This window comes from Oryx dammah, unplaced genomic scaffold, assembly GCF_014754425.2.
Source record: "Oryx dammah isolate SB20612 unplaced genomic scaffold, SCBI_Odam_1.1 HiC_scaffold_27, whole genome shotgun sequence".
Lineage (NCBI taxonomy): Eukaryota > Metazoa > Chordata > Mammalia > Artiodactyla > Bovidae > Oryx > Oryx dammah.
Genome location: NW_024070211.1, coordinates 7,994,327 through 8,021,829, shown reverse-complemented (window position 1 = coordinate 8,021,829; position 27,503 = coordinate 7,994,327). Strand labels below are relative to the sequence as shown.

The 27,503-nt window shown below is 53.2% G+C and overlaps 1 protein-coding gene across 1 annotated transcript in view; it reads left to right on the top strand.

Moving 5' to 3' along the window:
* The first annotated feature begins 11,262 nt into the window (after window positions 1–11,262).
* Window positions 11,263–27,503, top strand: part of RUNX3 (RUNX family transcription factor 3) — a 66,203-nt gene continuing 49,962 nt past the window's right edge. The window contains exon 1 of the mRNA XM_040229633.1: window positions 11,263–11,446. Coding sequence (XP_040085567.1) covers window positions 11,389–11,446 — 58 coding nt within the window. The 5' untranslated portion in view covers window positions 11,263–11,388. The remainder of the gene's footprint in view (window positions 11,447–27,503) is intronic.

The window sequence follows — 27,503 nt, the reverse complement described above, 5'->3', positions numbered from 1 at the left end:
GACAACACAAGAAAACAGAAAATAGGAGAGGATAGAATTTTAGAATTTATAAAAATCTTAAATTATTCAGAACTTTGGAAGCCTCAACAGAAAGATAGAACAGTGAAAAAGAAAAAACGTCAAAGAAATAATTCATGAAAACTGCCCAGGACTGATCACGATGAAAGTCTAAGTCATAGGATCAATGGAATGTCCAGAACAATGGGGGAAAATAGGACCATACAAAAGCATGTAATTGTGGACTCTTGGGACATTTGGGACAAAGACTATCATCAAAACTTTCAGAGAGAAAAACAAATAAGCTATTTTCAGAGATTAAGAATCAAAATGTCTTTAGACTCATCAGTAGCAACATAAGAAGCAAGAAGACAATGGAGAGATAACTTTGAAGAGAGAAAATTATTTTAACTATGACTTCTATGCCGAGTCAAACTACCCATGATGTATGACTAATGACATAATCAGATGCTCATAAATAAATCTACCTCTTATGCACCCTTTCTTAGGAAGCTACTAGTAGATGTGCTCCAACAAAACAAGGAAGTGAACCAAGAGAGAGAGGCTGGATCCAGAAAACAGAGCCTCTGGTGGAAGAGGGGGCAAAGAGAACTCTAGGAAAACAGTGTAGAAAGCTCTCTGATTGGTAATTGAGCAGCAGACCTGGAGAGCAACCAGTCCAGACTAGAGCAGGTTAGGGGATTCCAGAAGAGAGGACTCCATAAGTGAATACATACTATTGAATTTCATAATAGGAGATGTGGACAATTAGTGGAGAGTTTAGGAATACATTTGTGGTAAGCACACAGAAAATTATGCAAATGAAAAGCTAAACAAATTATAACTCCAGGGAAAACAAAAGGCTATGCAATCAAGGAAATGTGATCAGAGCATATTATATGAGCCAGCTGGGAAAGCATGTACCCAGCTGAAAAAAGGAAATATTAGCAGACAGCTCATCTAACCAAAATAACTACTATCCTAGAAGGATAGAAATGGTGCATGGTAAGAAGTTCAGGTAAAAGGAGCTAAATCCTCTTCCATGGGGAAAGTCCATAGGTAATATCTAAAAGTAAAGAATCACAATGAGCTTGGTGAACATGTTACTTAGAGAAACAGAAAAAAAGTGAAATTGTTAGTCACTCAGTCATGTTCGATTCCTTGCAACCCCATGGCCTGTAGCCCGCCAGGCTCCTCTGTCCATGGAATTCTCCAGGCAAGAATACTGGAGTGGGTAGCCATTCCACTCTCCAGGGAATCCTCCTAAACCAGGGACTGAACCCAGGTCTCCCACATTGCAGACGGACTCTTAACTATCTGAGCCACTAGAGAAGCCCCTTAGAGAAATAGAGTAAGTACTAAAAGTTGAATGTGTTTTTCTGTGAGGATTGGTGAAGAGTGCCTTATAGAAGTACTTGACTGTTTAAGTAACTTCGAGGGGAAAAAAGTTTAGATAAAAATTAATTAACAAAGCAGACTTCTTCAGCCAAAGTGATGGAGAACAGGCTCTTCCATTCAGCCTACGCCCTGGGACCACCCTCCTCAAGGGCACCCTGAGGCACTGACCCTCGGGGCTTTCAACACTTTTTAAAAATCAGGATCCAAGGGGATTGCTCTGGTGATCCAGTGGTTAAGACTCCGTACTCCCAATGTAGGACACACAGGCTTGATCCCTGGTCAGGGAACTAGATCCCACATGCCACAACTAAGACCTGGCACAGTCAAACAAATAACATATATTTTTTTAATGTCCAAAATGCTGAAGCATGGATAGGGGAAGTTCAAGCTCTGGGATAGGCAGGCAGTGATTTTGTGCCATATCTACTGTGTCAATTAAATTACCTCTCAATTAAAAGACGCTTTCTCCTTGGAAGAAAAGCTATGACTAACCTAGACAAGGTATTAAAAAACAGAGACATTACTCTGCCCACAAAGGTCCATCTAGTCAAAGCGATAGTTTTTCCAGTAGTCATGTATGGACATGAAAGTTGGACCATAAAGAAGGCTGAATGTCAAAGAACTGATGCTTTTGAACTGTGTGTTGGAGAAGACTCTTGTCAGTCCCTTGGACTGCAAGGAGATCAAACCAGTCCATCCTAATGGAAATCAACCTTGAATATTCATTGGAAGGACTGATGAAGAAGCTGAAGCTGCAATATTTTGGCCAACTGAGGTGAAGAGCCGACTCATTGGAAAAGACCCTGATGCTGGAAAAGATTGAAGGCAGGAGGAGACGGGGATGACAGAGGATGAGATGGTTGGATGGCATCACCTACTCCAATGGATAGGAGTTTAAGCAAACTCCAGAGTTGATGATGGACAGGGAGGCCTGGCTGCAGTCCACGGGATCACAAACAGTCAGACACGACTGAGCGACTGAACAACTACTGTGCCAATACATCACTTCCCTGATGTCATGACAGCTCAGAAGGGTTGAGAGGATACTAAGGAAGATGCCTCTGAAATACGAAATCCTTATTTCCCAGAGCCAAGAGATGCCGTAGAAATCACACACCCTCCCCAAAGAGTTCCCCTAAAGCACAGATTGGGCATTTTCTGGTCTTGAGTGACCTTTGTCCAGAGGAGTGACAAGAATTGTTGGAGGGTCATTATTCCTAGGATAACCCTCAACGAAGGAGAGACGGGAGTAGGAAGATACATACAGCTCCCTGGCCTCTGGTGAAGCAGTTCTGCGTGGGTTCCACCCTCTCCCTCAGAGGGTTCCCGGAGGGGAGGAGCTCCAGGGATCAGAGCAGCAAACCCCGGGTCCTGCACCCTGTATGGGTTGCCTGCCCTTCCCTTGCCTCTTCCCCGATCCCTCACTCCTGCTTCCTAGTGCCAGCCCTCGAATAAACTGCTTACACTTATTCCCTAGGTTCAAGGTCTGTCTTTGGAGGAACCCCAAAACTAAGACAGGGTTTCCCAGGCGGCGCTAGTGGTGGAGAACCCATCTGCAAATACAGGAGACATAAGAGACATGGGTTTGATCCCTGGGCCGGGAAGATCCCCTGGAGGAGGAGGGCAGGGCAACCCACTCCAGTATTCTTTGCTGGAGGATCCCATGCACAGAGGAGCCTGGTGGGCTACAGAGACCACAGGGGTGCAAAGAGTCAGACACGACTGAAGTGACTTAGCACACACGCACTCAAACTGAGACAGTGATCTCACTCCTACCTTTTACATACAAGGAAGAATGGCCCTGAGATGGGGAAAGAACTTGCTTGATTTCACACAGCGAATTGCTCGCAGAACCTCGCATCGTGGAAAGAAAATCTGGCCGCAAGTCAAGTGGTGTTGCTTTTTGGCCTTAGCTGTGTGACCTAGCGGAGAAGGTGATGGTACCCCACTCCAGTACTCCTGTCTGGAAAATCCCATGGACGGAGGAGCCTGGTAGGCTGCAGTCCATGGGGTCAAGAAGAGTCGGACACGACTGAAGCGACTTAGCAGCAGCAGCAGCAGCAGTGTGACCTAGGGCAAGTTCCTGCCCCTCTCTGAGCCTGTAGCCTCACTGGCCAGGACTTTCTCCTTACCCTAGGCAGCCCCTCTTCCTCCTACAACGCTGCCACTTGCATGCAGATGCTCAGAGCATCCTATTTAAAGTCAAGAAAATGCATGCGCACAGTGAGGAGGAAGCCACAGCCCTGGATGGTAGCTAATTCTTTAATTTCCTTGAGGGCAGCAGAAATTCCTGGGATACTAGATCGGTGGCATGTGAAATGCCTCACCATTTCCCAACCGCATAATGACACCCCCCCTTCCTTTTGCCTGGGTCAGCAAATTTGCTGGCCGGCACGCCCCTGCAAACGGGGTCATTATGATTGAAGGAGAGAGAGAAAGGGAGGGAGATGCGGGGATGGGGGGGCGGTCATTAAGACTAAATCATTTTTTTAAAAATTGCAGCCCTATCCAGACTCCTCTGGGGGCCCAAACCCCTCAGAGAAAGCAGCAGGGATTTGCGGGGGGTGGGGGGTGGGGTGGGCAGGGTATCTGGAGTGGGGGATGGGAAGCTGGCAGCAAAGCTTAGCAAAGCCTTCAGGAATTCCAGCAGATGAGGCTCACCACCACGGCCTAACTCTGCAAACTCCGGTGCGTCCGTTTTCTTGTTGGAGCCTCAGTTTCCTCAGGAAGATGGGAGATTCTAGTACCTCCAGCCCCCACGGCCCCCAGCACACCCAGACACCACTTGTTGGGAGAGTGAACTGAGGCCATAGGGGCTGCACCCCGGAAGCTCAGGGGCTGGGGTGCGGGTCTGAGCCAGAAGCCCTGAGTCGGCTGCCTTGGGTAGATCCTGGCCTCACTGTCTGCTGTCCAGGTGATTTTGAGCGCATTCATTCGTTTCCCTGAGCTTCGGTTTCCTCAGTGGTAACATGAGACCAATGGCTGATAAAATAGACTATCAAATCCCAGCACCATCCGTCCTGAGTCAAACTTGGGGAAGTTGCTTAAGCTCTCTGAGATTGTCTCCTTGTCTGTGAGGATGAGTTCATTTATCTGAGGCTCTTGGGAGAGTGCTTGGCCTGTGGGAAGTGCTAGTTTATGATTACTGTTATTATTATTATTTTCAGGTTTGTGGGGAGAAAGCACTGGGTGTGGGGAGGTGGTCTGGCCCCAAACGAGCCTTCCCTGAACAGAAGAAGGAGCCCTGAGCCAGAGTCTGCAGCGTATGGCCCTGGGGGCGGGGGTGGGGGGCACACCCTTCCTCGCTGCCCTCCTGCCCCACCACCACCCCTCTGAGGGGTGCCCACCTCCAGCAGTGTTTGTGGTCACACGAAGCCAGTCCCTCCGCAGGTCGAAGCCCCTGGCAGAGCTCTTTGATGCTAAAAATAGATTATTCCACCAAAAAAAACCCAGAGAAAAAGATCGTTTTATGAGCCAAAAGGGGCTAGAGCTTGGGGTTTTCTTGCTTCCTCTGAGGGGCCTGGGACTCTGAGGGAGGAAGCATGTTATGGGCAAGGCTTTCCAGCTCTCACAGGAACACAGCCTGGAAACCTGGGTTCAGGTGGCCCTTGACTGGAGTCGGCCTTCGGAACCCAGGAGAGTCAGAGCTGCTGGAAGCAGGGACTTGGTGGGACTGGGCTGGAGGCAGGAGTCTGCCAGGGGGGCACCAAGGACCCTGGGGAAGTGGTGAGTCAGCCACATGCCCCCTCCTACTGCCCAGTTCTGCCCTGCCCCTGACTCCACACACAACAACCTTAAACATTGCCGCTGAGGCTCTCTTAGACCGTCAGCCAGAAAACAGCTTACCCCAGCCAACTGCCTACGTGAATTCCTCCCCAGGGTGGTCCCTCCTCACCTGCCCACCCTGGGAGGAGAGAAAGGCTTTTGATTTTCCCCATCTTGCAGATGAGGGCACTGGGATTGGGAAAGGACCAGCCGACACCAGCATCACCCAGTCAGGAAGTGCCTGACTCCCAAGACCCGAGCACCTGGGCCTCCCTGGCGGGGGTGGGGGGGGGCCTTAAGGGAGACAAGGGAATTCAAGGGGGGCCCTGAGGGTGGCTGGATATGGCGGCAGCAGACCAGCTGTTGACTCCCTCTTACCACGCCTGAGACTGCAGGTGAGGCCCTTCACCTCTGCCAGCCTCAGTTTCCCCAGCTGTAAAAGGGAGAGAACCATCTCGGCTGTGTCTGCCCGGGGTGTTCACGTACGGGGGGCAGTGGGACAGGGGCCCCTGGGGTCATGATTTTAAGCAGTGAGGAAACTCGGTCCAGAGAGGGAGGCAGCAAGCCCTTCCAGGGGCAGCTGATCAACCCAGCCCGGGCTCTTCCCTCTTCAGGCAGCTCCGTGTGACTCCTCCACCCACTTCTCTCTGCCTCTTTTGACAGAGAGCTTGTGGCTGAAATATATCCAAGCCCAAATGTGTGCTAGTGGTGGAATTCCAGGTGGAAGGAAGAGCCACTGCGTGGAGCTATGGAGGTCCCTGGTGAAGCAGATGCTGGGAGTAAAGATGGTTACAGGATAGTCCTCAGTACCCCCAAGCTTCTGGCAACTCCACTGGATGGCAGCGAGGGGTCCGGCAAAGGGAGGCCTGCCTGCAGAAGGGGGCTGAGACCGGAAGGTGGAGGAGAGGGAGGGGGGAATTCTGAAGGGGGCACCCTGAGCAGTTTTCTGAAACAAACAACAGGAAAGAGAAAAACTGGGGGTGGGGCGGGGAGAAGCCCAGAAAACGGATGGTGGGCAGGTTGGGTTTGATCCTGCTTCTTCCACCTGCAAACTGGGTGCCCTTGGGCGGGTCTCCTGGCCTCTCTGACTGCCCCCAAGAAATGGCTGGAAGACCACTTTGCATGGTGGGCTGTCCTGAGAGCCCACTACTGGAGATTCTGTGCATAAAGCTCTCATCATGTGCATCCCACCTGGTAGGTTCTTAGCTAATGATCCTTGATCTGGGTGTCCTGGCCCCTGGGTAGGAGGCATGCTTGCAGAACTCATCTGCTACCCTGATCTCATGATAGATCAGGGGGTGGTGACCTGGCTGGTGGGAAGAGGGAAGATGGACTTGGGGGTGGGGACATCTTATCTGGACGTCTCTGCACTCAGCTCTGAAGGTGGAGCCCCCGGGCAGCCTGTGTATTTGCGTGCTTCGCTGCCTCAGTCGTGTCTGACTCTTTGACCCTATAGACTATAGCCTGCCAGTTTCCTCTGTCCATGGGATTCTCCAGGCAAGAATGCTGGAGAGGGTTGCCATTTTCCTTTTCCAGAGGATTTTCTTGACCTGGGGATTAAACCCATATCTCCTGCATTGCAGATGGTGTCTTTACCTGCTGAGCCACTGGGGAAGCCTGCAGTAGATATCAGATATCATTCCAGCACCTTCCTTGGGCCCAGCAATGTGACTGACTGCTGGAAAGTCGGAGTTTGACCTTGAAGACCAGTGCCCACCTCAAGTCTGCTAGCTATTTGCTCCAAGCTGGCTCTGCTGACCCCTAGAAACTAAAACATGGGGTTAATCCCTGGGATTAGTCTTTTACTCATCAGAAAAGTGAGAGACATACCTATCCCACAGGTGGTTGGGAGGGTCCAGTGGGCTCAGAAATGTGCCATCTTTGTAAAGTTCACAGACAGGCCTGGAAGCCAATGCTTCTAATTCCCCAGTCACAGTCACCCAAAGCCCTAGTGAAAACATCAGCTCTGCACACAGGTTAAGAAAACGAATCTCATCACCATTCACAGTAGGTGTTTTCTTAACTGACCCCAATGTAAATGGCCCATGGAACTCACGGGTAATTCTGGGGTAATATACCAGTGGATATATGACTGGGAGGCAGGTCCCTCACTGGGACCCACACCTTCTGGCCCCATCAGCCCACTGAGCTGTCAACTTGCCAAATATCTCTTGGCTTTGTTCCCATACCCATTTGCTCCCATTGGGTTTCCATGGTTATAGAACTCCAGGGGCCACCATGCCAGTTTGGGGCCACTTTGCCTTCAGATCTGTCTAATCCCTCTCCTGTTTGGCTCTATAATGCAGAGGTCTGATTCCACTGAGTCAGCCTGCTCCAGCTCATTCAGCTGTCGGGAGGCACCGGGAGGAGATGGAAGGATGGGAGGAAGGGAGAAGTTTCTTTACTCTTTGTCTCAGGGCCTCTCCGTGGTGGCTGAGTCTCCTCCTTGGCTCCAGTAAATGCGAGACTGCCCCCCACGCTCCTGCTTCCACGGGTGCACTGGTGACACCACTCCTCCTGTGTCCCTCAGGTGGTGGTGGCTTCTTGCTGTTGGGGCTCCTCCCTACCTCTGTCTTCTCAGCTCTTCCATCACCTGGGTTTCCAATAATCCCTGAACTAAGGTCCTTCCCTCGGTTTCCATCACTCTAAGTGGCTTCTGTTTTCGTCATTGGACCCTCACTAACGGTGATGTGATGTTATGGGTGGTGTGAGGCAGAGCGGGGGTGTCTGTTTCTATGAAAACTTTCCAAGGTCGAATACCTTGGAAAGATTCGGTGAAGGCAAGTTGCTAAAAAATAAACTGAATTAAGTGTGGGTGAAACATCGTGAAAGATTGGGCAAAAGGGTCAGAACTGCTACCGGGTGCTGATCACTTCATAAACATCTTTACATTTGTGTTCCACATTAAAGAGGACAAACCTGGACATCGTAGGAGACTCCTTCTGGGTTGATTAAAGACAGAAGAACAAGAGGGAGGCCATTTGGTACACACTGATAAACATAAAAAAGGAGCATCACTAATTTTTTTCAGTGATTTCCTTCTTCAACCAAAATTTTAGATTAAATGGTTCAGAGGCGTCTGTGGTGTCAGATATTTTTTTCCAGTGGGGAACACGAGGACACTCGACTGCTCACTGCACACCGAGAGGGTGCGTGGCCAGAAGTGGCAGCAACGGTAGTCCTGGGGACCAGGAAGCTACCACGCGCCGGGCATACTCACAGCATGGTTTTCATTTAATCCTCTTTGCAATTGTAAGTGGGTCCCATCTCACAGGCGAGGAAGCAGGCTCAAAGGAAAAAGCCTTTGCCCATGATCTCACAGTTCATAAGGACCAAAGGCAGGCTTCAGGAAGGTGCTTCCCTGGGCACCCTTCAGAGGTCCAGGCAGAGTCTGGTGCACGCTTCTGAAAGGGTGCGTGGAGATTATAAGCCTCTTGAGGGAGAAACCGAGCTTGTCACCCAGCAGGCCTTTGCTGCATGGTCCCAGGAAGGCAGCAAACCACCTGCCTCACAGATGTACCCTCCATGGGCCTCCCTCCTCCCTGGGTCTGAACTCAGCTTCCCAGGGAGGGGGAGTCCCTCAGAGTGACCAAATTATAGGTGTTATGGGGGAGCCCACTCTTACGTGTGGAAAAAACAGCCAAGTGCGTAGGGTGGTACATTAGAAACTCGAGGCGGTGTCGGCAGAGTGGAAACAGCTCCTGGGCAGGGAAGCAAGGGGCCCGGGTTCCACTGACTCACTGGTGAGTTCAGAGTGTGTCTCTGCCCCTCTGGGGGCCTCAGTTTCCATTCTGTTAAAGGGGGGTCTTTCCAGTTGTTTTCATCTCTGATCAGTTTCACAACATGGCAGACTCCAAAACACTCCAAATTTAGCCAGGAGGCCAAGGCCCCTTGGCAGGCTGTGCCGCTGACCGACCCCCATCCCTACCGCCCAGCCCTGCCCAGGCCGGGCCAGCCGATGAGTTTCCAGCAGGGGCAGTCTGTCCTCCTATGCGACCGTGATGGCTCTTTTCCTGCACTTACTCATAACAGAGCCCGAATTACATCACCCAGACTCAGGCAAGGAAACCAGCCTTCATGGCGTCCTCACCTCATTGCCTATCCTCCGAGAAATGTGTTATCTCCATTCTACAGGAAAGGAAACTGAGGCCCAGAGGAGGGCAGTGACTTGGCCCCACGGCGTTGCAGCTGGGGTTCAGCAGAGCTGGACTAGAAGCTGAATCTGACCTCAGAGCCCTGCGCCTTTCACTTAAACCTGCTTCCTCCCTGGAGAAGTTAGAACCCCCACCCCCACCCCCAGCAACTTGCCACCAGGGAACAGAAGACTGAGTTTTCAGGAGGACGCAGGTGAGACACAGACAGCGAATTTCCAAGGTCATCCCACTCCCAGGTGACCCAGTGAGGCAGTGAGCAGAAGCAACTCTCCCCGGGACCTGGGACAGGCTCCTCCTCCCCTGGATGCCCCTTCTCTGCTGTGTTAGCCTACAGAGATGACAGGGCCTGCGCCCAAGCTTGGGCTCCCTAGGAGAGGCCGGGTGGTGGGGTCCAGGCTGCAGAGGGCTCTTGGGAGCCTCGGGATTTGGCTTAGAGGACACTGCAGAGCCCTGGGGTGTTGTGGCTGAGGCCCAGCCTGGTGAGCCAGAGGCTGACATTCCAATCCCACTCAGAATACTGTGTGGCCTTGCACGAGCTGACTTCAATGTCTCGGGCCTCAGTGGTCTTGCCCATGAAATGGGAGAGTAGTAGAGCTTTCCAGGGAAATGGCCTCGCTTCCGGGAAAACACGGAAATGTAGAGTTGAATCATCCTCCATGTCTTTTCTACTTCTGAGTCCCTCTGGGAGTTGAAGGATTCAGGGGGCTGATGAGCTCCCACTGGGAGCCTGCAGGGTGGGGGCGGGAGGGTTGGAGGCAGTGGGGACCGGAGAGCAAGAGGAAAGGCCTAGAGGCAGGCAAGTCCAGGCACCTGAGGCTGGAACAGAGAACCCCATAGAGATGCACAGGTGGGCAAAGTGAGCAAAGGGCCTTGAATGACTGGGTGCGGGCCTCAGACCCCAAGCTCTGCAAAGGCCCCTTGGCAAGGCCGTGCCCCCTAGGAAGCCCTTTCTGGAAGCCCAAGGGCTCCAGCCTGAGCGCTGGTGACACCCCTTCATGTATTTCCCTTGGTGCCTGATCCCAACTCCCATAAAATCTCCCCAAAGTGTCACCCAACCACACACGTGGACACCTCTCTGGGACTGAATTGGTTGACGATGGCCGGGTGACAGCCACCCACAGCTCAGGGTGGGGGGCGCCTGGAGGGATCCGGTCTCCTGGGGCTCCCTGCTACCTGGGCCCACACTAGCCTTCATTAAAAAGGAGTCTCCCACAGGATCCAAACCACCACCCAGCCACTCCTGCCCCAGCCGCTTCCAGTTCTGCTTTTGGGCCGCGTGCTGAGGCCAGCCCCACAAATAAAAGCCATCCTTTTTTCTCTCTCTCTCTCTTTTTTTTTTTTCTAAAAAGGGAGAGAGGCAGCCACAAGATCTTCTAAGAGGCTGTGACATCACGGCCCAGGTGACTGCGGCCCAGCCAATGGGCCAAGGCCGCGAGCTGGCTTCTTGCATCCTGTGAGCTGAGGTTGGGTTGACACCGTGAAGGCCTGGTCCCTCAACCACAGAACCACAAGGCCAGGCCCTCGGCCGCCTTCGGGGGGCCCTGCGCCGGAGCTGGTTGGCTCCCGGTCCTCCCACCCCCGGCCGCCCTCGCACCCACTGAGCTGAGCTCTGACGGGGGCGAGCCTCATTCATTCATTCCCGTGGCGCTTGGTGCTGGGCTGCCTCTGCTCTCACCGCCCCGCGACTCCTGCCCTGGCTGCCGAAGGCCCCTTCCCGCCATCTAATGATACACTCTGCATACGCTTCTGTTGAAAATTTGTGGCGAGACATTCCTGTGGGACCGGGAATCCAAATTCTTGGGTACAAACAGAAACTTACTTTCCTTGGGGATTTTTTTCCTCTCTCGCTCACACACACACTCTCGCGTTCTTTCCTTTTTTCTTTTTCATAGCAGTAGGTGGGGGTGGGGGGGGGCAAAAGAGACAAAACGACAAAAAAAAAAAACAAAAACAGAAAGCAACCCCCCCAACTTTATTTTCAAAAGTAGCTAAGAAAAAATAAAACAACAGCCAACCAAGTTATCCCAACCGAACCCCCAGAAGGGCTGAAAGCTCGCCTTCCTCAGAGCGGGGCATGGCATCGAACAGCATCTTCGATTCCTTCCCGACCTACTCGCAGACCTTCATCCGCGGTGAGTAATGAGCGCCCTTTCGGGTGGGGAGCTGGGGCCAGGCCCTGGACCACGACCCTCCACCGCCAGCCCCTGGCTGCTTTCAAGGGCCCGGGGTTGGTTACCTAAATCCGCTGGCTTCTGAAAGCCGGAGGTGGGAACTGGGCTTGGTGGCCTCCGTGGTCTCCTGGAGTGGGACATCTTTGTGAACTTTTATCCTCAGCTGGTGGGAACCGTTCGTGGTGGGGGGTCATGGATACCACGAGACCTCAAGACCTCAAACACCAGAGCTCTGAGGGTCGTGAGATGGAGAGGACACGGGGGTGTCTCTGTGACCCCACGAGGCTTCCTGCCTTCCCTATGGGGCTCTGGGCCCTGCAACCCTAGCCCCTGGCCCTCCTGGGGTGCTCAGACCCTCTACCTGTGCTCAGGTAGATACTCAGATTCTCCCATCCCCCAGGGCCCCGGCCAGCTTCTGCCCAGAGCCGCGAAGCAGGCAGGAGGCAAGTCTTACATTGGTGGACTCAGAGACCTTCCCAAGGACCTTCCCCTAACTCTGCATTTTCTGAGGAACCCCTGGGACTACGGAAGCAGAGGGAGAAAGGGATCCAGGCTTTTGTTGTAATGCATGCAGCTCTGGGTGGCCCTGAGCCTGGATCAGAGTTTGGGGAGCAGGCCTCGGGAAGATTTGTGGATTTGGTCACGGGGAGAAATCAGTTGTTTCTATATATGGCCTAGAGGGACCCAGAGGTCTAAGTTATGTCCCTCAAAAAGGGTTTAGTTCCCAGATCCCCCACTGGGAACCTCTGATTGAGGCTAGAACTCAGGGGGAGACTGTTCCTGCTTCTGTCTGGCCCTTCGAGGTGACGTGCCCGGGCCTCACACAACACCTTGTTGCCTTCCTCCTCACTAGTGGGAGCCCAGATGGGGCTGTGGCACCTGAGATCGGGGGTCAAGAGATCCTGAGGCCAAGATCAGTGGCTACTCTGCTGGGCAGCCTTAGACAAGTTACTTAACGTCTCTGTGCCTCAAATGAAGGCCCCTCTGGCTGTGACATTCTGATTGCCTGAGTCTGGGAATGGCCTGTGTGTGAGGACAGGGCCTCGGGGTTGTACACGGGGACGACTTCTCCTCCAGAATAGAGGGATGGAATGGAAGCCAGAACTCCAGAGCTTGGGGGCCAGGCCCTGCCTTTGCTCTGCTGAGGTGGTCAGCTGAGATGCAGTAGTCGGTCTGATTGTCAATCTGCCCGTCTGCCTGTCCCGCTATGGACTGACTCCAAGCCAGTCCTTGGGCAGCCAGCTCTGTGCAGGGACCGAGGCACATTTGAGTGCTTATTGTTCAAAGGCTTCTGCACGGGCTTGTCTGAGGGCTGGACCCGCTCCCTCCTCCCCGGAGAGGGGCTGAGGCAGGCTGTGTGGCTGCAGTCGGGGGGCTGAGTGGGGGAGAGACGGGTTGTGGAGGGCTGCCATCCCCGTGGTGGGGGCACTCCCGTCAAACCTGCTTGTGGCCGGTGACCAGCAACAGCCCTGGGTCTGGGAGCCGAGCGCCGTGGGCTCCTTCCTTCCAGCGGCTCCTATTATAACGCTGCTCCCTTTGTAGTCCTGCGAGCTAATTAAAGGCAGTGCTGTGGCAAGAAAATAGGAGTTTATAAAAACCATTTGCTGGGTCTTTGTAATCTGTACTTCTCCCTCCATGAGCAAGATGGAGAAACGTTGAGCTCAAAACAAAGGAAATTTAGGAGCCGGGACTAAAGGGCCACCCACCTAGGGTGGGCTCCTGAGAGATGGTAGAGGTGACCCGGAGGGAGAGGGAGGGGACAGCTGGTGGCTTTGGGCTGGCTGTGTGCACAGAGCAGGGAGGCTGCCATGCAGAGTGCGCTGATCCCTGGAGGGTGATCTGGTAAGCAAGGTTGGAGAGGTGGGGTGCTCTATTTGCCATCTGAAGCTTTCCCTGAAGTTCCATGTCCTGTCCACACCGTCTGGCCCCCTCTGTCTTGCCCAGTTCTGTCCCCCCAACTTCCCATTCACTTAGACGGATCTGCCTCCCAAATTTTGTCTCCAGAGGTTTCCCAATTCTGGCCCCAGAGAGATCCAACCCTGGGGTCTTGCAGCGCTCGCTCCATGCTAATCCAAGCTTAACCTGCTGGGAGCCAGGGACCTTTGCAGACTCTCAGGAAGCCTATGGACTCCTCAGAATTGTATTTTTAAATGCATATAACAAAATACACAGAACTATGAAAAAAAAACCCTCAAATCTATAGAAATGCTGTCTTCAAACTATAAAAAAAAAGCCAGTGTGTGACACTGTGACCACGGGCCTCTCAGTGGTGACGGTAAGGGCTGTGATGTGACGGGGATGGGCGTACACAGTATTTCAGGAGAATTGTGACAGCCCTAAGGAGACCGAAGGATGTCTGCGATTTCCACAGGCGACAAAGTCACTGTGGAAAAAAGATGCTAAACTTTAGCTAGAGATCAGTGAAAAGAAAGACGTCATGTGTTTCCTGCCTGAGTCCATGGAGGCCCTGAATTCAGGCCTACGGTCTTAGTTCCTTAGCTGGAAGTGGTAGAGTAAGCGGGTCTCAGGACATCACCACCTCTTGAGAGGTTTTTCAAGTTGGATTCTGGATTCCAGAACTCCTCTCAGTCCTCTGTGATGACGAGGTCTAGGGAGAGCCTGGCGTGCATGCACGTGTGCCGGCCAGGCTGCTGGGTCCATGGGATCCTCCAGGCAAGAATACTGGCATGGGTTGCCATTTCCTCCTCCAGGAGATCTTCCCAACCCAGGGATCAAACCTGGGTCTCCTGTGTCCCCTGCAGTGGCAGGCAGATTCTTTACCACTGAGCCACCTGGGAGGATGGGGAGAGCGTGGAGAGGCATTTGATCCCCATCTGAGTTAGAGGGTGAGGAGGGGACAAGAAGAGGGAGATGCTTACCCCACAGAGCTGGCAGACTGAGGGCAGAATTCCAGGCACTGAGGGGGTGAAGGGGGCTCCTGGGGTGCAATTCTCTGCCTTCTCCCATCTCTTCTCCCGAGGATTCTTCCAGGCAGGAGAAGGGGTATGAATCCTCTCTTTGACAAATGGGGAAGCTGAGGCCTAAGAACACACTGCATGACTATGGGCAAGTCCCGCCCAGTCTCTGGGCCTTGGGGTCCCCACCGGACAAACAGGGCTATGTCTTGGGAATGCCTGAGGGCCTGTCCACAGCCCTTGGAGGGCCAGCACCTTCATTCTGGATCTGCCCACGAGGCCTATCTCTGCACCCTCTGGGGTGTACTCTTGCAGCAGGCCCCCCTCATAATACCCCCAAAATGCACCCTCCTCAGGACACTCAGGGAGGGCACCCCTCCAGGGAGGGAACTGGAGGAAATGGGTCTAAACTGCCATGTGCAGGAATCGCAGGGAAGTAAAGGTTTTCCCTGACTCAGTAATTCCACATAAGGTCATCAAGGAGGAGATAATGAGTTTCAAGCTGGATTCTGGAATCAGACACTCCAGGCTCAAGTGCTGCCTCTGCCCTTCAGAGCATCATAGCCCAAGGCAAGTTGCTTCACCTCTCTGTACCTGTTTCCCCATCTGTAAAATGGGAGCGATGATTTCACCAACCTCATGGGCTTTGGAGAGAATTAAACAAGCAGGGTACCTGGCACAGAGTAAGCGCTTGCTAAACATCTTCATTTTTCAAATTGTCTTGAGCCTGCCCTTGTGCAGGAGCTCAACTACAGGGGTGACTAGGTCAGGCTCTCCACCCTTGAAGAAGTCACAGTCTAGTGTAGAAAGAGATGGGTGAACCGAAAATTGCACCAGGGTGGGATAAATGTTATAAGGGACTAAGAACAAGAAGGCTGGGGGATCAGAGAGGGCAACTGGCCAGACAGTTCTCCTGGAGCTGGGCCTTGCAGGCTGAGGAGGTGACCAACGGGGAAAGGATGTCCCAGGCAGGGGGTAAGGTGGGGAAGCAGGAAAGGATGTGATGATGCCAGGAGCCTGCAGGGATGGCTGGGGGGCGCCATGCGGGGTGAGCTGCTGGAAGGGGACTAGGATGGGCCTGTCTGGCTGGGGTTCTCAGAGCAGTGGCGGGCAGCTGACTGACCGACAGCTCTGTCCCTGAAGACACCTGGAAAGAATGGGAAACGGCCTCTCAGGTGCGAGGCAGGCTTGTGCAGAGGCAGGGGGTGAACAGAATGTCCCTGGGCAGAGTCTGACTCAGAGGTCACCAGACAGCGGGGCAGCTGCTCGGACCAGAGAGGTCACTCACTGTGTCCTTTGCTCAGCTCTAGGCAGTGGGCAAACAACAGGGGACTCTCCCAAGTCCCGGGCACCCCACGATGGCTGGTCACCCCGAGCAGCGTGCCCTCGGCGGCTTCCCCTCCTCCACAGCCCCAGGAGATGAAGGGACTGACCGCCAGCCACCCACACCCACTCCGGCGCTTGCCTGGCGCCACGTCTGCGGAGCCCCTTTGACGGCGGCTCCTGAGGCCGCCCTGCACACGCCCGTCTCCCCAGACCACCCTGCCTGTCCAAAGTACCCCCCAGGCAGGAAGGGCATTCCTGGGAGTCCCCCCACTGGCCACAGGGTCTGGGCGGGCATGAGGCGGCCCCACACAGTGGGACTGTGTGTCCAGGCCTCACCCGTGCCCACGACGGCGGCCGGCGGCCCCCAGCAGCCCTGCTGGTCACATAGAGAGCCCATTGACACCCTGGCCTGGAGGTGGCCGCATCAAAGCTAAGGCCTCCTCGGCTATCCAGGGGGTGGCGGGGGGGTGGAGCTCTCGGGGGAGATGGGGGCCAGGAGTCGGATGCCCCCAAGCAACAAGGCCTGACCTTCCAGAAGGCTCTGAGAGCAGGAAGGCAGTGGCACCCCCCACCCACCCTGCCCCATCCTCACCTGGGAGCCAGTCCGGATGCCTTCATTGACGGGGAGACTGGAGTCTGGGCTCAGGGTTCAGTGGGGCAGAAGGACGCTGGTCCTCTGGCCGTCTCCTGGGGATGCATCATCTACAGACCCTTCCTCAAACCCACCAAGCAGGAGGGTGCCCCATTGGCAGCTAAGGACCCTCACCCAGTCTTCAAGACTGAGCTCACACATCCCCTCTTGCTAGCAGTATTCCTCAGGACCCTGCGGCCATCAGGGACCTCTGGCCTCCTGGGAGCTTCAGACCCAGGCTGGCCTGGGCCTCAGTCAGTCACTCCTGCCTTGGTGCCCAGTAGCCTGCCTTACCTGCTGGAAGTTAGGGGGACAGGGGGAGGTGGGAAGGAAGGGTTTTACCCCCTCAGTGGATTTGGAGCCCGAGTCTTCCATCCTACCCTCCTTGAAATGGCACGTCCTGGAGGAACACAGCCAGGTTGGGAGCGAGACTGTCCTACCTGGAGACATGGCGAGAAGCAAGAACAGTGAGTGAATTCAGGAGAAATGTTGGAGCTGGCAGGCAGAGCACCTCCCGCCTCGGTTTATAGATGGGGAAACTGAGGTCCTGAGAGGTGTGTGGTCTTGTGTGAGGCCGGGACACAGCAGGAACACCGACTTTCCCCACCCACTTGGGGACCAACCTCACACATAGCTCAGGAGTCAGGCCAGGTTGAAGCTGTTAGGTTAGCTGGGTGACCCAACACGTGACTTCAGCTCTTTGAGTCTGTTTCCTCCTCCGTAAGATAGGGCTAGAGCGGTTGCAAGAGAGAAGGCCACCCTGCCCTGAAGGCCTGCATGGCACTTGGTCTATAGTGAGCGTTCGCTCAGCACAGCCACCTCCTCAAAACTCTCAGCCCTGGGCCCCGCCCCGTTTGCTAACTTGCCACCTGGCGGACATTCCCACATCTCACCCTCCAGCTCTGTCTCTAACACTGACCCCCTGGTGTTAATGCTGGAGAGGAAAGCGCAGGGAGCCTGTAAGAAGGACCGTCAGGCGCCTTGTCAATGGCTCCAAGAGACGGGGATAGAGAAGAGCCGATATGAAATGCAGTTAGTCACAAGCCCCGGTGGCAGCTAGGTCCCGCCACTTCCTTGCTATGTGGCTACAGGCAAACTGTGGCCTCTCTGAACTCAGTTTTCTCATCTGTACAATGGGAAGAACAAACGGTAGTCACCTTAAGGCATGCTGGGTGGGTTTATGAGCTCATGTATATTACATGCTTAATAGAGGGTTTGGCGCAGAGGCAAGACCTCCCCAATTATGGAAATTAGGACTATTTAGTGTTCCTGTTCCTCCTGGGCAAGAGTCTGACTCTGAACTGGATGGGGAAGGTGAGAAACCCACCTCTCTTCTCAAGGCCCAGTCTAAATAAAGTCCTCCCCTTCTGGGGAGCCTTCCTGGGTTCCCCCCTTCTCCTCTCCAGGCCTCAGGAGTGCCCTGCTCCTGCCCACACTACCCCCTACCCTCCTCCTGGCAAGGGGGGTGCTCCCAGGAGCAGGTTGGGCTTAGAGGAGGGAGTGGGGGAAGGGGGTGAAAGGACCAATGAGTGGATGGACCAACACGGACCCTCGGGAGGGTTCCAGCTTCTCCGCTTACTTCCTCTCCACCGTCTGGCTTGTTCTTTGAAACAACGCTTGCTGGTGGGAGTCTGAGCTCTCATGTCCAATCGGCACAGCGATGTGAAGGTTTAGGTTCCTCTTTGGGGTTTTCATTTGCGTCTGGGAAAAGTGTTTTTGGCAAAAGGTTCAGACTTACGTGTGGGCGGAGAGGGCGGATGCCCATAACTTATGATTTGCGGAGGTGACCGAAGTTAGCCCCCCCTAGAACATCTGACTGAAATTCCACCATGGCGTTTGGCCCCTCTGGGGTGAAGGGTTGCCCATGGGCTTTTTTAGAATGCAGGGTAATTTCAGGGATCTGCTCACCTTTGTAAAGAGGAGAACAATGGCTGGGTGTAGAGCAAGCGGAAGACATAAGGGAAGGAAAACTTGGGGCGTGCAAATGAAAGGGGTGAAAGCAAAGGGGATGGGGAGGAGAAGGGAGGTCCATTTTGGTCATGCCCGTGCCTCAGACTCAACTCGCCCAGGTGCCCTGTGGCTAAAGACAAACACACCACTATGGCCCCAAGAAGTCCCTCCCCGCCGAGGACTTTCCTTCTATCCTCCTTGCCTCCCACGGAGGGAGCCTCCCACCCACAGCTCTGGCCAGCAAGATGCAATAGGGACAAGATGGTTGGAGCAAGGAGCCTCATATCCTAGGTAGCCAGGGTTCACGGCATTAAGCCTGGTTCTCCCCTATAAGCAGCCATGTCCCCTCCCAGAGCGGGGAGGACACCACCCGTGGGAACAAGTCCGCTTTAGAAAAAAGACTGGAAGGAAAACACAAAAATGCTGTAGTTTGTGCTACATGATGCAATGATAGTGAGGAGCGTTTATTTCTAATTCTTTTGATGATTGTAGGTTTTCCAAAATTTTTTAAATTTTTATTTATCTCCTTTTGGCCATGCTGGATCTTCGTTGCTGTGAGTAGGCTTCCTCTAGTTGAGGCAAGCAGGAGCTATTCTCCAGGTGTGGTGTGCAGGCTTCTCATTGCGGTGGCTTCTCTCGTTGAAGGGCACGGGTTCTGGGGCGAATGGGCTTCAGTAGCTGCAGCAGGTGGGCTCAGGAGTTGTGGTTCCCGGGCCCTAGGACACAGGATCAATGGTCTTGGCACACGGGCTTGGTTGCTCTGGAGCATGTGAGATCTTCCTGGATCAGGGATCGAACCCAGGTCTCCTGCACTGGCAGGAGGATTCACTACCACTGAGCCACCAGGGACGCCTGGTTTTCCAAAGTTTTAAACGCTGAACACGTATTGCTTATAAATTTAGAGGGGGTAACTTTAGTTTTTCAAAACAAAGAAGAGGAAGGGGCAGCCCCGCCCTGCTAGGAGCAGGTGAACTGGGTCCCCGTCAGTCAGGGTTGCAGCGTGGGGTTGGTCTGCTCCCCCCCCAGCCAAGACCCCACTGGCCGGCCCTGGTCTCTGTTCCTCTCTCCACGCCCCTTGCCCGTCGCCTTCCTCCCGGTCTCTCTCCCACCTGGCAGTGGAGCAAGGGTCTGTCCTGGGTCAGGCAGAGCCGTACACATAACAGGTGCTCAGGAAATGCTAGTGGCCTATACCGTGGTCGCAGTCTGAAGACAGGTTCCCTGGGAAGGGCTGGTTTCCCTGGATTCTCCCATGCCCAGTGCCCAGGACTTGGGTGCGATGTGGGCCAGGTGGTGCTGTTCAGTGGACATTTGCTGAGTACCATCTGCACTCCAAACACTGCGCTGGGCACTGAGGATTCAGGAGCGGACCAAACAGACAATGTTGCCTGCACTCCTGGAGCCTGGTGATGTATGGAAAGAGATTTTCTCAGGAAAATGCCCCAGTGAGAAAGGCCAGCACCTCTTTGGCTGATGCCCTTCCTATCGATATAGAATCTCAGCCTCCTGGGATCTCTGTAAATCTTCCCATGACCCCATTGAATCCTCATCCCAGCTCCGTGTGCTGGGCACCACTACCTTCATTGCAGAGATGAACAAACAGAGGCAGACCAACAAGTGACGGGCTAAAACTAACATTTCATAGAAGAAAGACCCTAAGGAAAGGAGACGGGAACCATGTTTGTTAATGACTTGCTGTGCCAGGCACTGTGGGAGCTCCCATTTTAGTTAATCAGTTAATCTCTAATCCATGTAGTAGGTGTGATCGAAGTTTTACAGATGAAGAAACTGAGGCCCAGCAAAGGGAAATAACTAACCCAATGTCATGCAGCTAGTAACCACCAAAGCCCAAATTCACATCAGAATCTGTCTGATATCAAAGCCAACCCAACAAAAGTCTCCTTTCTACCTCCTATCTCTTCTTTAAGGTCTCAGCTTACCACTTCCATGGAGGCCTCCCTGATTCCTCAAGGCAAGGTGATCCATATTCTCTTCTGTGCTACTAGAGTACCTTCAGGCCCTTCTCACATGCTTCCAGGCTTCCCAGAAAGGATAGGATCTGGGATAGCCATATCTTGAAAGGGAGGATCATTGGTGTTCCAGGCAGAATAAATGGCATCAGCAAAGGTATGGCAGAAGGACCTTGCAGAGACGCTTGCTTAGAGACGAGAGGGCCTGGGGGGTCCTGCAGCGATGTGGAGGGAGAAGATGCTAGAAGGAAGGTAAGCCAAGCCTAGAGCTGGGCATGGCCTTCAAGGCAGTGGGGTCCCGGCAGGATCCGAGTGAAGCGGTGATGTGGGGCACAGCACCCCGTGATGCACCCGGCTGCTGTCTCTGAAATAGGCCAGTGTAGACGTGCGCCTTGAGCTCCTGTGTGTGAGTAGAGACCACAGGGGCCCTCCTGCGCTCGCTTGCAAGTCCTATTTTTATCACTCTCTAGACACACATCTTAGTAACTAAAGCAAACTTGTTCTCAGGCACGTAGAGTGCGCCATGGATGGGCTCCTCTGTGGTCTGACGAGGACAAGTCAATGGTTCAGAGCAGCCAAAACGAGACCCATTCCGGGGAGAATCCCGGGACCGGTGCCCACAGAACAACTTGCAGGGCACAGTGCAAAAGGAGAATGCAGGGCCCCTTGTTTGAAAACCATTGAGAATTTAAGGATGGCAAGATACCGAGCGTGAAACCAAGAGTGGGGCTCTTCTTCTTTTTAAAAAATATTTATTTTTTTATTTTTGGCTGCACTGGGTTTCAGATGTGGTGTGCAAGCTCAGTGGTTGCGGGCACAACTAGCTTAGTTGCCCCGAGGCATGTGGGGTCTTAGTTCCCCGACCAGGGATCGAACCTGAGTCCCCTGCACTGAAAGGCAGATTCTTAACCACTGGACCACCCAGTGGGAAGTCCCAGTGGGGGCTCTTCTAAACAAGGGACCCTGTGTGACTGCTTGGCCTGCATGTCCGTGAAGCCGACCTCCCTAGAACAGGAGGGATCTGCCCTGAGCAGGAGGGACCCTGGGCTGAAAATGAACCTCTGTCAGCTTTTCCTTCTTGTGCTTCATTCCTTTGACTTGTACAGGCTTCCATTCTTCATGCGTCCACCATTTTAAAAATAATAATAAACGAAGTCTTACATAAGCACATCCCTTGAAGCTTTTAGAACCAGCAAGAACTTTAGGGAAAACATGAATTCACCAAATGCCCACCCCTCCTGCATTTTAGGTTGTAGATCACCTGAAGGACTTAGGAAATGTAAAAATACACTCTGTAATCTCAACACCCAGAGAAAACCGCTATCATTCAGTGTATTTCGGTCTAGACTCTTTTCCCCTGTGTCTGTTTTTTGCCTCTAGAGCGTGGTTCCCTTTACGGGTGAGGCCATACAGAGACTATGACATATTCAGGAACTTCACCAAATATACTGATAATCAGTATGATATATGTTGGGATATGTCTTGCAAGAGTCTAGAGTGATGCTATTCAATAGAACTTTCTGTGAAGATGAAAACGTTCTGTCTCTACAGGCTGACGCTGTAGCCACTCGCTGCGTGTGAATATTGAATGCTTGAAATGGGCTGGCCCAGGTCCACAATGAGTCTGAATAAAGGACTGAATTTTTAATATTATTTTACCTGAACTATTTTTATTTAAATAGCACATGTTGGACCATCCAGATCTAGAAGAACATCTGTGCCCAACTGTCAACACTCTCGAGGCGAGGTTATGAAGTTTTTCATTTTCCAACTCAAAATGTTTGAAAAGTTTTATACTCAACCATCATGAACTGCTTTTTGTAAGCAGAAGAAAGCTGCTGAAGATTTAAGTTTGTAATGTATTCAGTGCTATGGCAGGGAGGCTTTAGATTTTTAAAAGCATATCACCAGGGAAGATTGATCCTGGAAGAATGAGATCTATTTTTATTTTTCCTATCAATGTGCAGGAGAAAGAATGTGGGGTTTAGAATCAGAAGCTGTGGGTTTGCCTCCTGTATCTGCCACTTACTGGCTGTGTGGCCATTTAACCTCCGTGAACCTCAATTTCCTCATCTGTAAGATGGGGATATTGATGCTACTGACCTTGTCAGGATGCTGTGGAGACTGAATCAGACAGTGATGATGAGAACCCAGGGGACCAGCTGAGCAGTGGAAGCGAGTTACTGGAGATGATTTCCGTAGAGGTGGAACCGCTCACTCATCTCTGTGGGGGGCACTGCTCACATCTCTGCCATTTCCTAGAAACCAGGAAATGAGGGGGACATCTCCCGACGTGTGTTCGGCACACGTCATCAGTTGCCGAGCAGAAATTAAGGGGGCTCATAAAAAGGAACAAAATAATGCCACTTGCAGCAACATGGATGGGCGCAGAGATTGTCAGACAGAACAGAGTAAGTCAGACAGAGAAAGATAAATATCGTATCATATGTGAAATCTAGAAAAATGGTACAGTAAGTTATTTGCAAAGCAGAAATAAAGTCACAGATGTAGAAAACAAACTTAAGGTTACCAAGGAGGGGGGGCGGGGGTGAATTGGAAGATTAAGTTTGGCGTGTATACACTGCTGCTGCTGCTGCTAAGTCGCTTCAGTCGTGTCTGACTCTGTGCGACCCCCTAGACGGCAGCCCACCAGCTCCGCTGTCCCTGGGATTCTCCAGGCAAGAATACTGTTGACTAATGAGAACCTACTGCACAGGGAACTCTACTCAGTGCTCTGTGGTGACCCAAATGGGAAGTGATGGAATCTAAAAAAGAGTGGAGATATATATATATATATATATCTGATTTACTTTGCTCTACAGCAGAAACTAGCATAACACTGTAAAGCAACTATACTCCAATAAAAATCAATCTAAAAAGAAAAAGAAATGAAGGGGACTCTGTGACCAAATAAGATAGAGGATAACTGTACCAACCAGTGCTCCACCGAGGGTTTTGTGGAGGACGTTTCAGACTTTGATATGCTAACAAACATTGGTCTCTCGAAAGAGCTGGTGCGTTGAGAGCCCACTTAGGGAAAAGTTGCTCTCGGGACAGCTGTTAAATCCATCATAGCTGCAGGTGCTGTGGGAGCAGAGAGCTACCTTCTCAAGGACCTAGGAAATTACGTGAAACTTGAAAGGGAAATTTGCTGGATCCTAAATACAAAACGGAAAGTACAAAATTGGAATCAATAAATGCAAAATTGTCTAGCATTCTCCAGGCCAGAATACTGCAGTAGGTAGCCTTTCCTTTCTGCAAGCGTAATTGTCTAAAAAATATAAATCATGACAACTCTTAAAGAGTCATATTAGTATCAAACACTTACATGACTCTTACTATATGCCAGGCACTAAGCGCTTTGCTCTCTTAATCCTTGAAAGTGAAGGTGAAGTCGCTCAGTCAAGTCCGACTCTTTGCGACCCCATGGACTGTAGTCCACCAGGCTCCTCCGTCCATGGAATTTTCCAGGCGAGAGTATTGGAGTGGGTTGCCATTTCCTTCTCCAGGGGATCTTCCCGACCCAGGGAGCAAACCTGGGTGTCCTGCATTGCGAGCAGACGCTTTACCATCTGAGCCACCAGGGAAGCCCCTCTTATTCCTCACAACCCTACAAAACAAATACTAGTATTAAGCCCGTCTTATGCATGAGACTACTGAAGCCCAGAGACATTAACCGCCTGCCCGAGACCATCCAGCTGAGGCTCAAACCCGCACCTGGATCCTTTGCGCCTCACCATAGCACGTGGGCTTCTTCTGAGCTACTAACAGCTGAGGTTTTCCCAGATAAAGGACCAGCCCTCCGCTTCTGCGGGCCTCCTTCCCGGGAAAGGCTGGGGGCACTTGCGCGAGCCTAGCCAATCAGAATCGGTTCTGCTGCTTTCTCACTGGTGAGTCATTACGCTCGCTGGGTTGCAGTTTCCTCATCTGAGAAACGGGCCAGCGGTCATTGGAGGACCCAGATGGGGAGGTTTGTAAAACATAGCCCGTGGTCTACGGAGAAGGCACTTGATGGATGGCGGTCTTCTCCTTCATCAGGGCATAGCTGGGGAAACTGAGACACGGAGCGGTGGGAGCCCGGAAGTGGGGGAAGTTGAGCCAAAGCTGAGCTCAAAGGGCACTCCAAGAGCCAAGCCAAAGTCCAATGGCTGACCCAGATCCGCAAAGGGCTCCTTTCCCATTTGGCAGGGAGAGACCCTGCTGCCCCTCTCCTGAGCCCTTTGGTGGGGACCTCTCCCCCTGGGCTCCTCTCCCTGGAGTCCCTCCCATCTGGGACAGGTTTTGTGTGATCCAGCACTGTGCCCCAAGCCTCCTGCCTAGGCATCTTGCAGCAATCCTCTGGAATTTTCTATTTGGGTCCCCCATGTTGGGTGAGCCGCACACACAGACATGCTTCTACCCCAGTTCATGGACCTCTTGCTTGTCCAGGGGAATATTCCTCTGCCCCAAGTCACCTCTAAAATTGTGGGCTCAGCACTTGATGTCACTCTGAAACCCCAAGCGGTTGGTATTTTTGTCCCCATTTTGCCAAGGAGGAAAGTAAGGCCCAGAGAAGTGAAGTCACTTGCCTACATTCACATCATGTGTAGGGGGTAGAGCTGGAGTTGGATGCCAAGCTCTGCTCCCCACTGCCACGGGGTCCCCCACGGGCACAGCCCAGGGCAAAAACGGCAGCTCCTGAGTACACATGCTGGATACACACCCCACACTCCCCCGAGCACCCCTGCATGTCAGGGGCTTTGTTGCTGGGGTAGAAGTTGAATGACTGAGCTGGGGCCCTCCCTCAGGCAGGGCCAGCTTCATGGGCTGTAACCCATGGGATGGCCCAGCACTCCAAGTTCAGAAGGTCCCCACACTTGTGTTTCAGGCTCCACAGTTGCCTCTTGACATTCCTAATAACCCTATCCTTGGCTAAAAGGAGCTGCTGTGGGGTACAAAGCCAGCTCAGACTCCAGGGTGGCCCCATGCTCTGAGTGGAGGCTTGCCATTCAGCCGAGGCAGGATGGAAGCTGGGCTTCTCTGCCCCCTGCCGCAGGTTGGGGGCGCTTGGCCCAGAGTGGTAGGCCTGGGGCGTTGGGTGGGCTCCTGAGGGTCTCCTTGCCTGAGCGGACAATGGGACGAGTGAGGCAGGCACCTGGCCTCGCCTTTGGACACATCGTGACCCTCCTCGATAAGCGCACGGAGGCCCCAGCTGATGGGGGGAGGCGGCACTGCACCTCAGTCAGCAACACTGGGTTGGGGACCAAGCTGTGGTCAGGGATGGGCTCAGTCTGTGCCCATTTGGGGCTCTGCTTGGGGCCTGCCTTGTTCACAGCCAGGTCCCCAGTGGTGAGCTAGGTTTGATTCCTAGGAGGGCTCAGTAAACATCTCTGGAGGAACGAATAAGGCAACACAGTTTTCCCAGAGGAGCCAAGCCCTGGATCCCAGTCCTGGGGTGATCTGCAGTTTCCAGCCCTGGGTCTGAATCTTAGCTCTGCTACTTACTCCCCACGGGATATATTTAACCTCCCTTTCATGCAGTTTCCTTATCTGGACAAGGGGGGAAATAACAGTTCAGAGAATTAACCAAGACAATACTTCAAGTGCTTAGCTCTGCCCACAGCCCCAGTGAAATGTTCAGGGTGTGAGAACTAAGATGATTATATCAAAAAGCTCTGCCAGCTCCTTCCTCCTCAAAGATGTATGGTATTTACTCTGATGCTAAGAGTTCCAGCTTTAACATTTTTTAGGTGTTTTTTCTGTATTTCTCCAACGTTTTCATTGCACTCACATAACTTGTATCACAAGGATGGGGTGTGTTATATAAGGCACTCAATTAATGTTGCTCAGACAGTAAAGAATCCGCCTGCAATGCAGAAGACTTGGGTTTAATCCCTGGGTCTGGAAGATCCTCTGGAGAAGGGAATGGCAACCCACTCCAGCATTCTTGCCTAGAGAATTCCATGGACAGAGGAGCCTGGTGGGCTACACAGTCCATGGGGTTGCAAAGAGTTGGACACGACTGAGCGACTTCCCCAGTTGCTCAGTGGGAAAGACTCTGCCTGCCAGTGCAGGAGATACAGGGGACACATGTTCGATCCCTGGGTTGGGAAGAGCCCCTGGAGGAGGGCCTGGCAACCCACTCCAGTATTCTTGCCTGGAGAATCCCATGGACAGAGGAGCCTGGCGGGCTGCAGTCCCCGGCGTCGCAAAGACACAGCTGAGAGATTGAGCACGAGCGACTAACACAATTAACGTTATTTATTAACAGTATTGTTTGAAACAGACAATAAGAAGGAGGTAAGTCAGAGTCAGCTGTCTGCAAGCAGACAAGTCCCAGCTCCTTGGGGCCCTGATGGCATCTGGGGGCTGTGCTTTCACCCACATGCACCCCTCCCCCACGGTAACCTCCCCCACAGACGCCACTGTTTCCCGTGATCCATCCCCCACGGGCACACCTTCCCCACATGTACGCCTCCCTCACTTGTGCCCCTCCCCACCTGTACTCCTGCCCTTCAGGTGCCGCCCCCCCCCCACATGCCTCCCACCTTTGGGTTAGCCCAGCCCCAGTCCAGGGCTCTGGGAAGGAGCTGTGGGTGTGGTCGAGCCACTGTCACAAGCTGCCCCAGTTCAGCAGCCAAAGTCTGGCATCCCCCCATCTACGTCAGGCCCCCAGGCTGTGTGCCCACCAACCCCCATGTTCCCCACACCCCAACTCACAGAGGCAAACACACATCAGAGGCTGCACCCACTGTGACAGACACCCGACTTTTCAGGAACCCCTGCCTGCGGGGACCCGGGGACATCTGGTGGTGTGGTCTGAGGGAGACCGCAGGGGAAGCAGCTTTGCCCCTACCCACGCTGGTCCCCACTTCTCGGGCCAGGAAGTTCATCCTCTTCCTGGGCCGGGGGGACGGGGGGTGGTCCCCAGACACCTGCCACTGGGCCATGTCCATGTGGCTGATGCTCCAAAAGGGATGAAGCCTTTGGGAAACCCAGGACAGATGGGACAGAGTGGCGGCCCCAGCTCAGAAGGAGGTTCTCCAGCTGGGAGGTGCTTCAGAGATGCCCGGTGGGGACCTTACAAGTGGGGAAACTGCGGCCATGCAGGAAGGTCCCGCCCTGGGTCACCCCAAAAAGGCAGAGGCAGAGGAGGTGGGAGCGCATGGCAGAGAGGCAGTGAGGAAGGCAGGCCCGGCCCAACCCCTCTGGGCTTCGGTTCCCCTCTCATCACATGGGGATCACGCGGG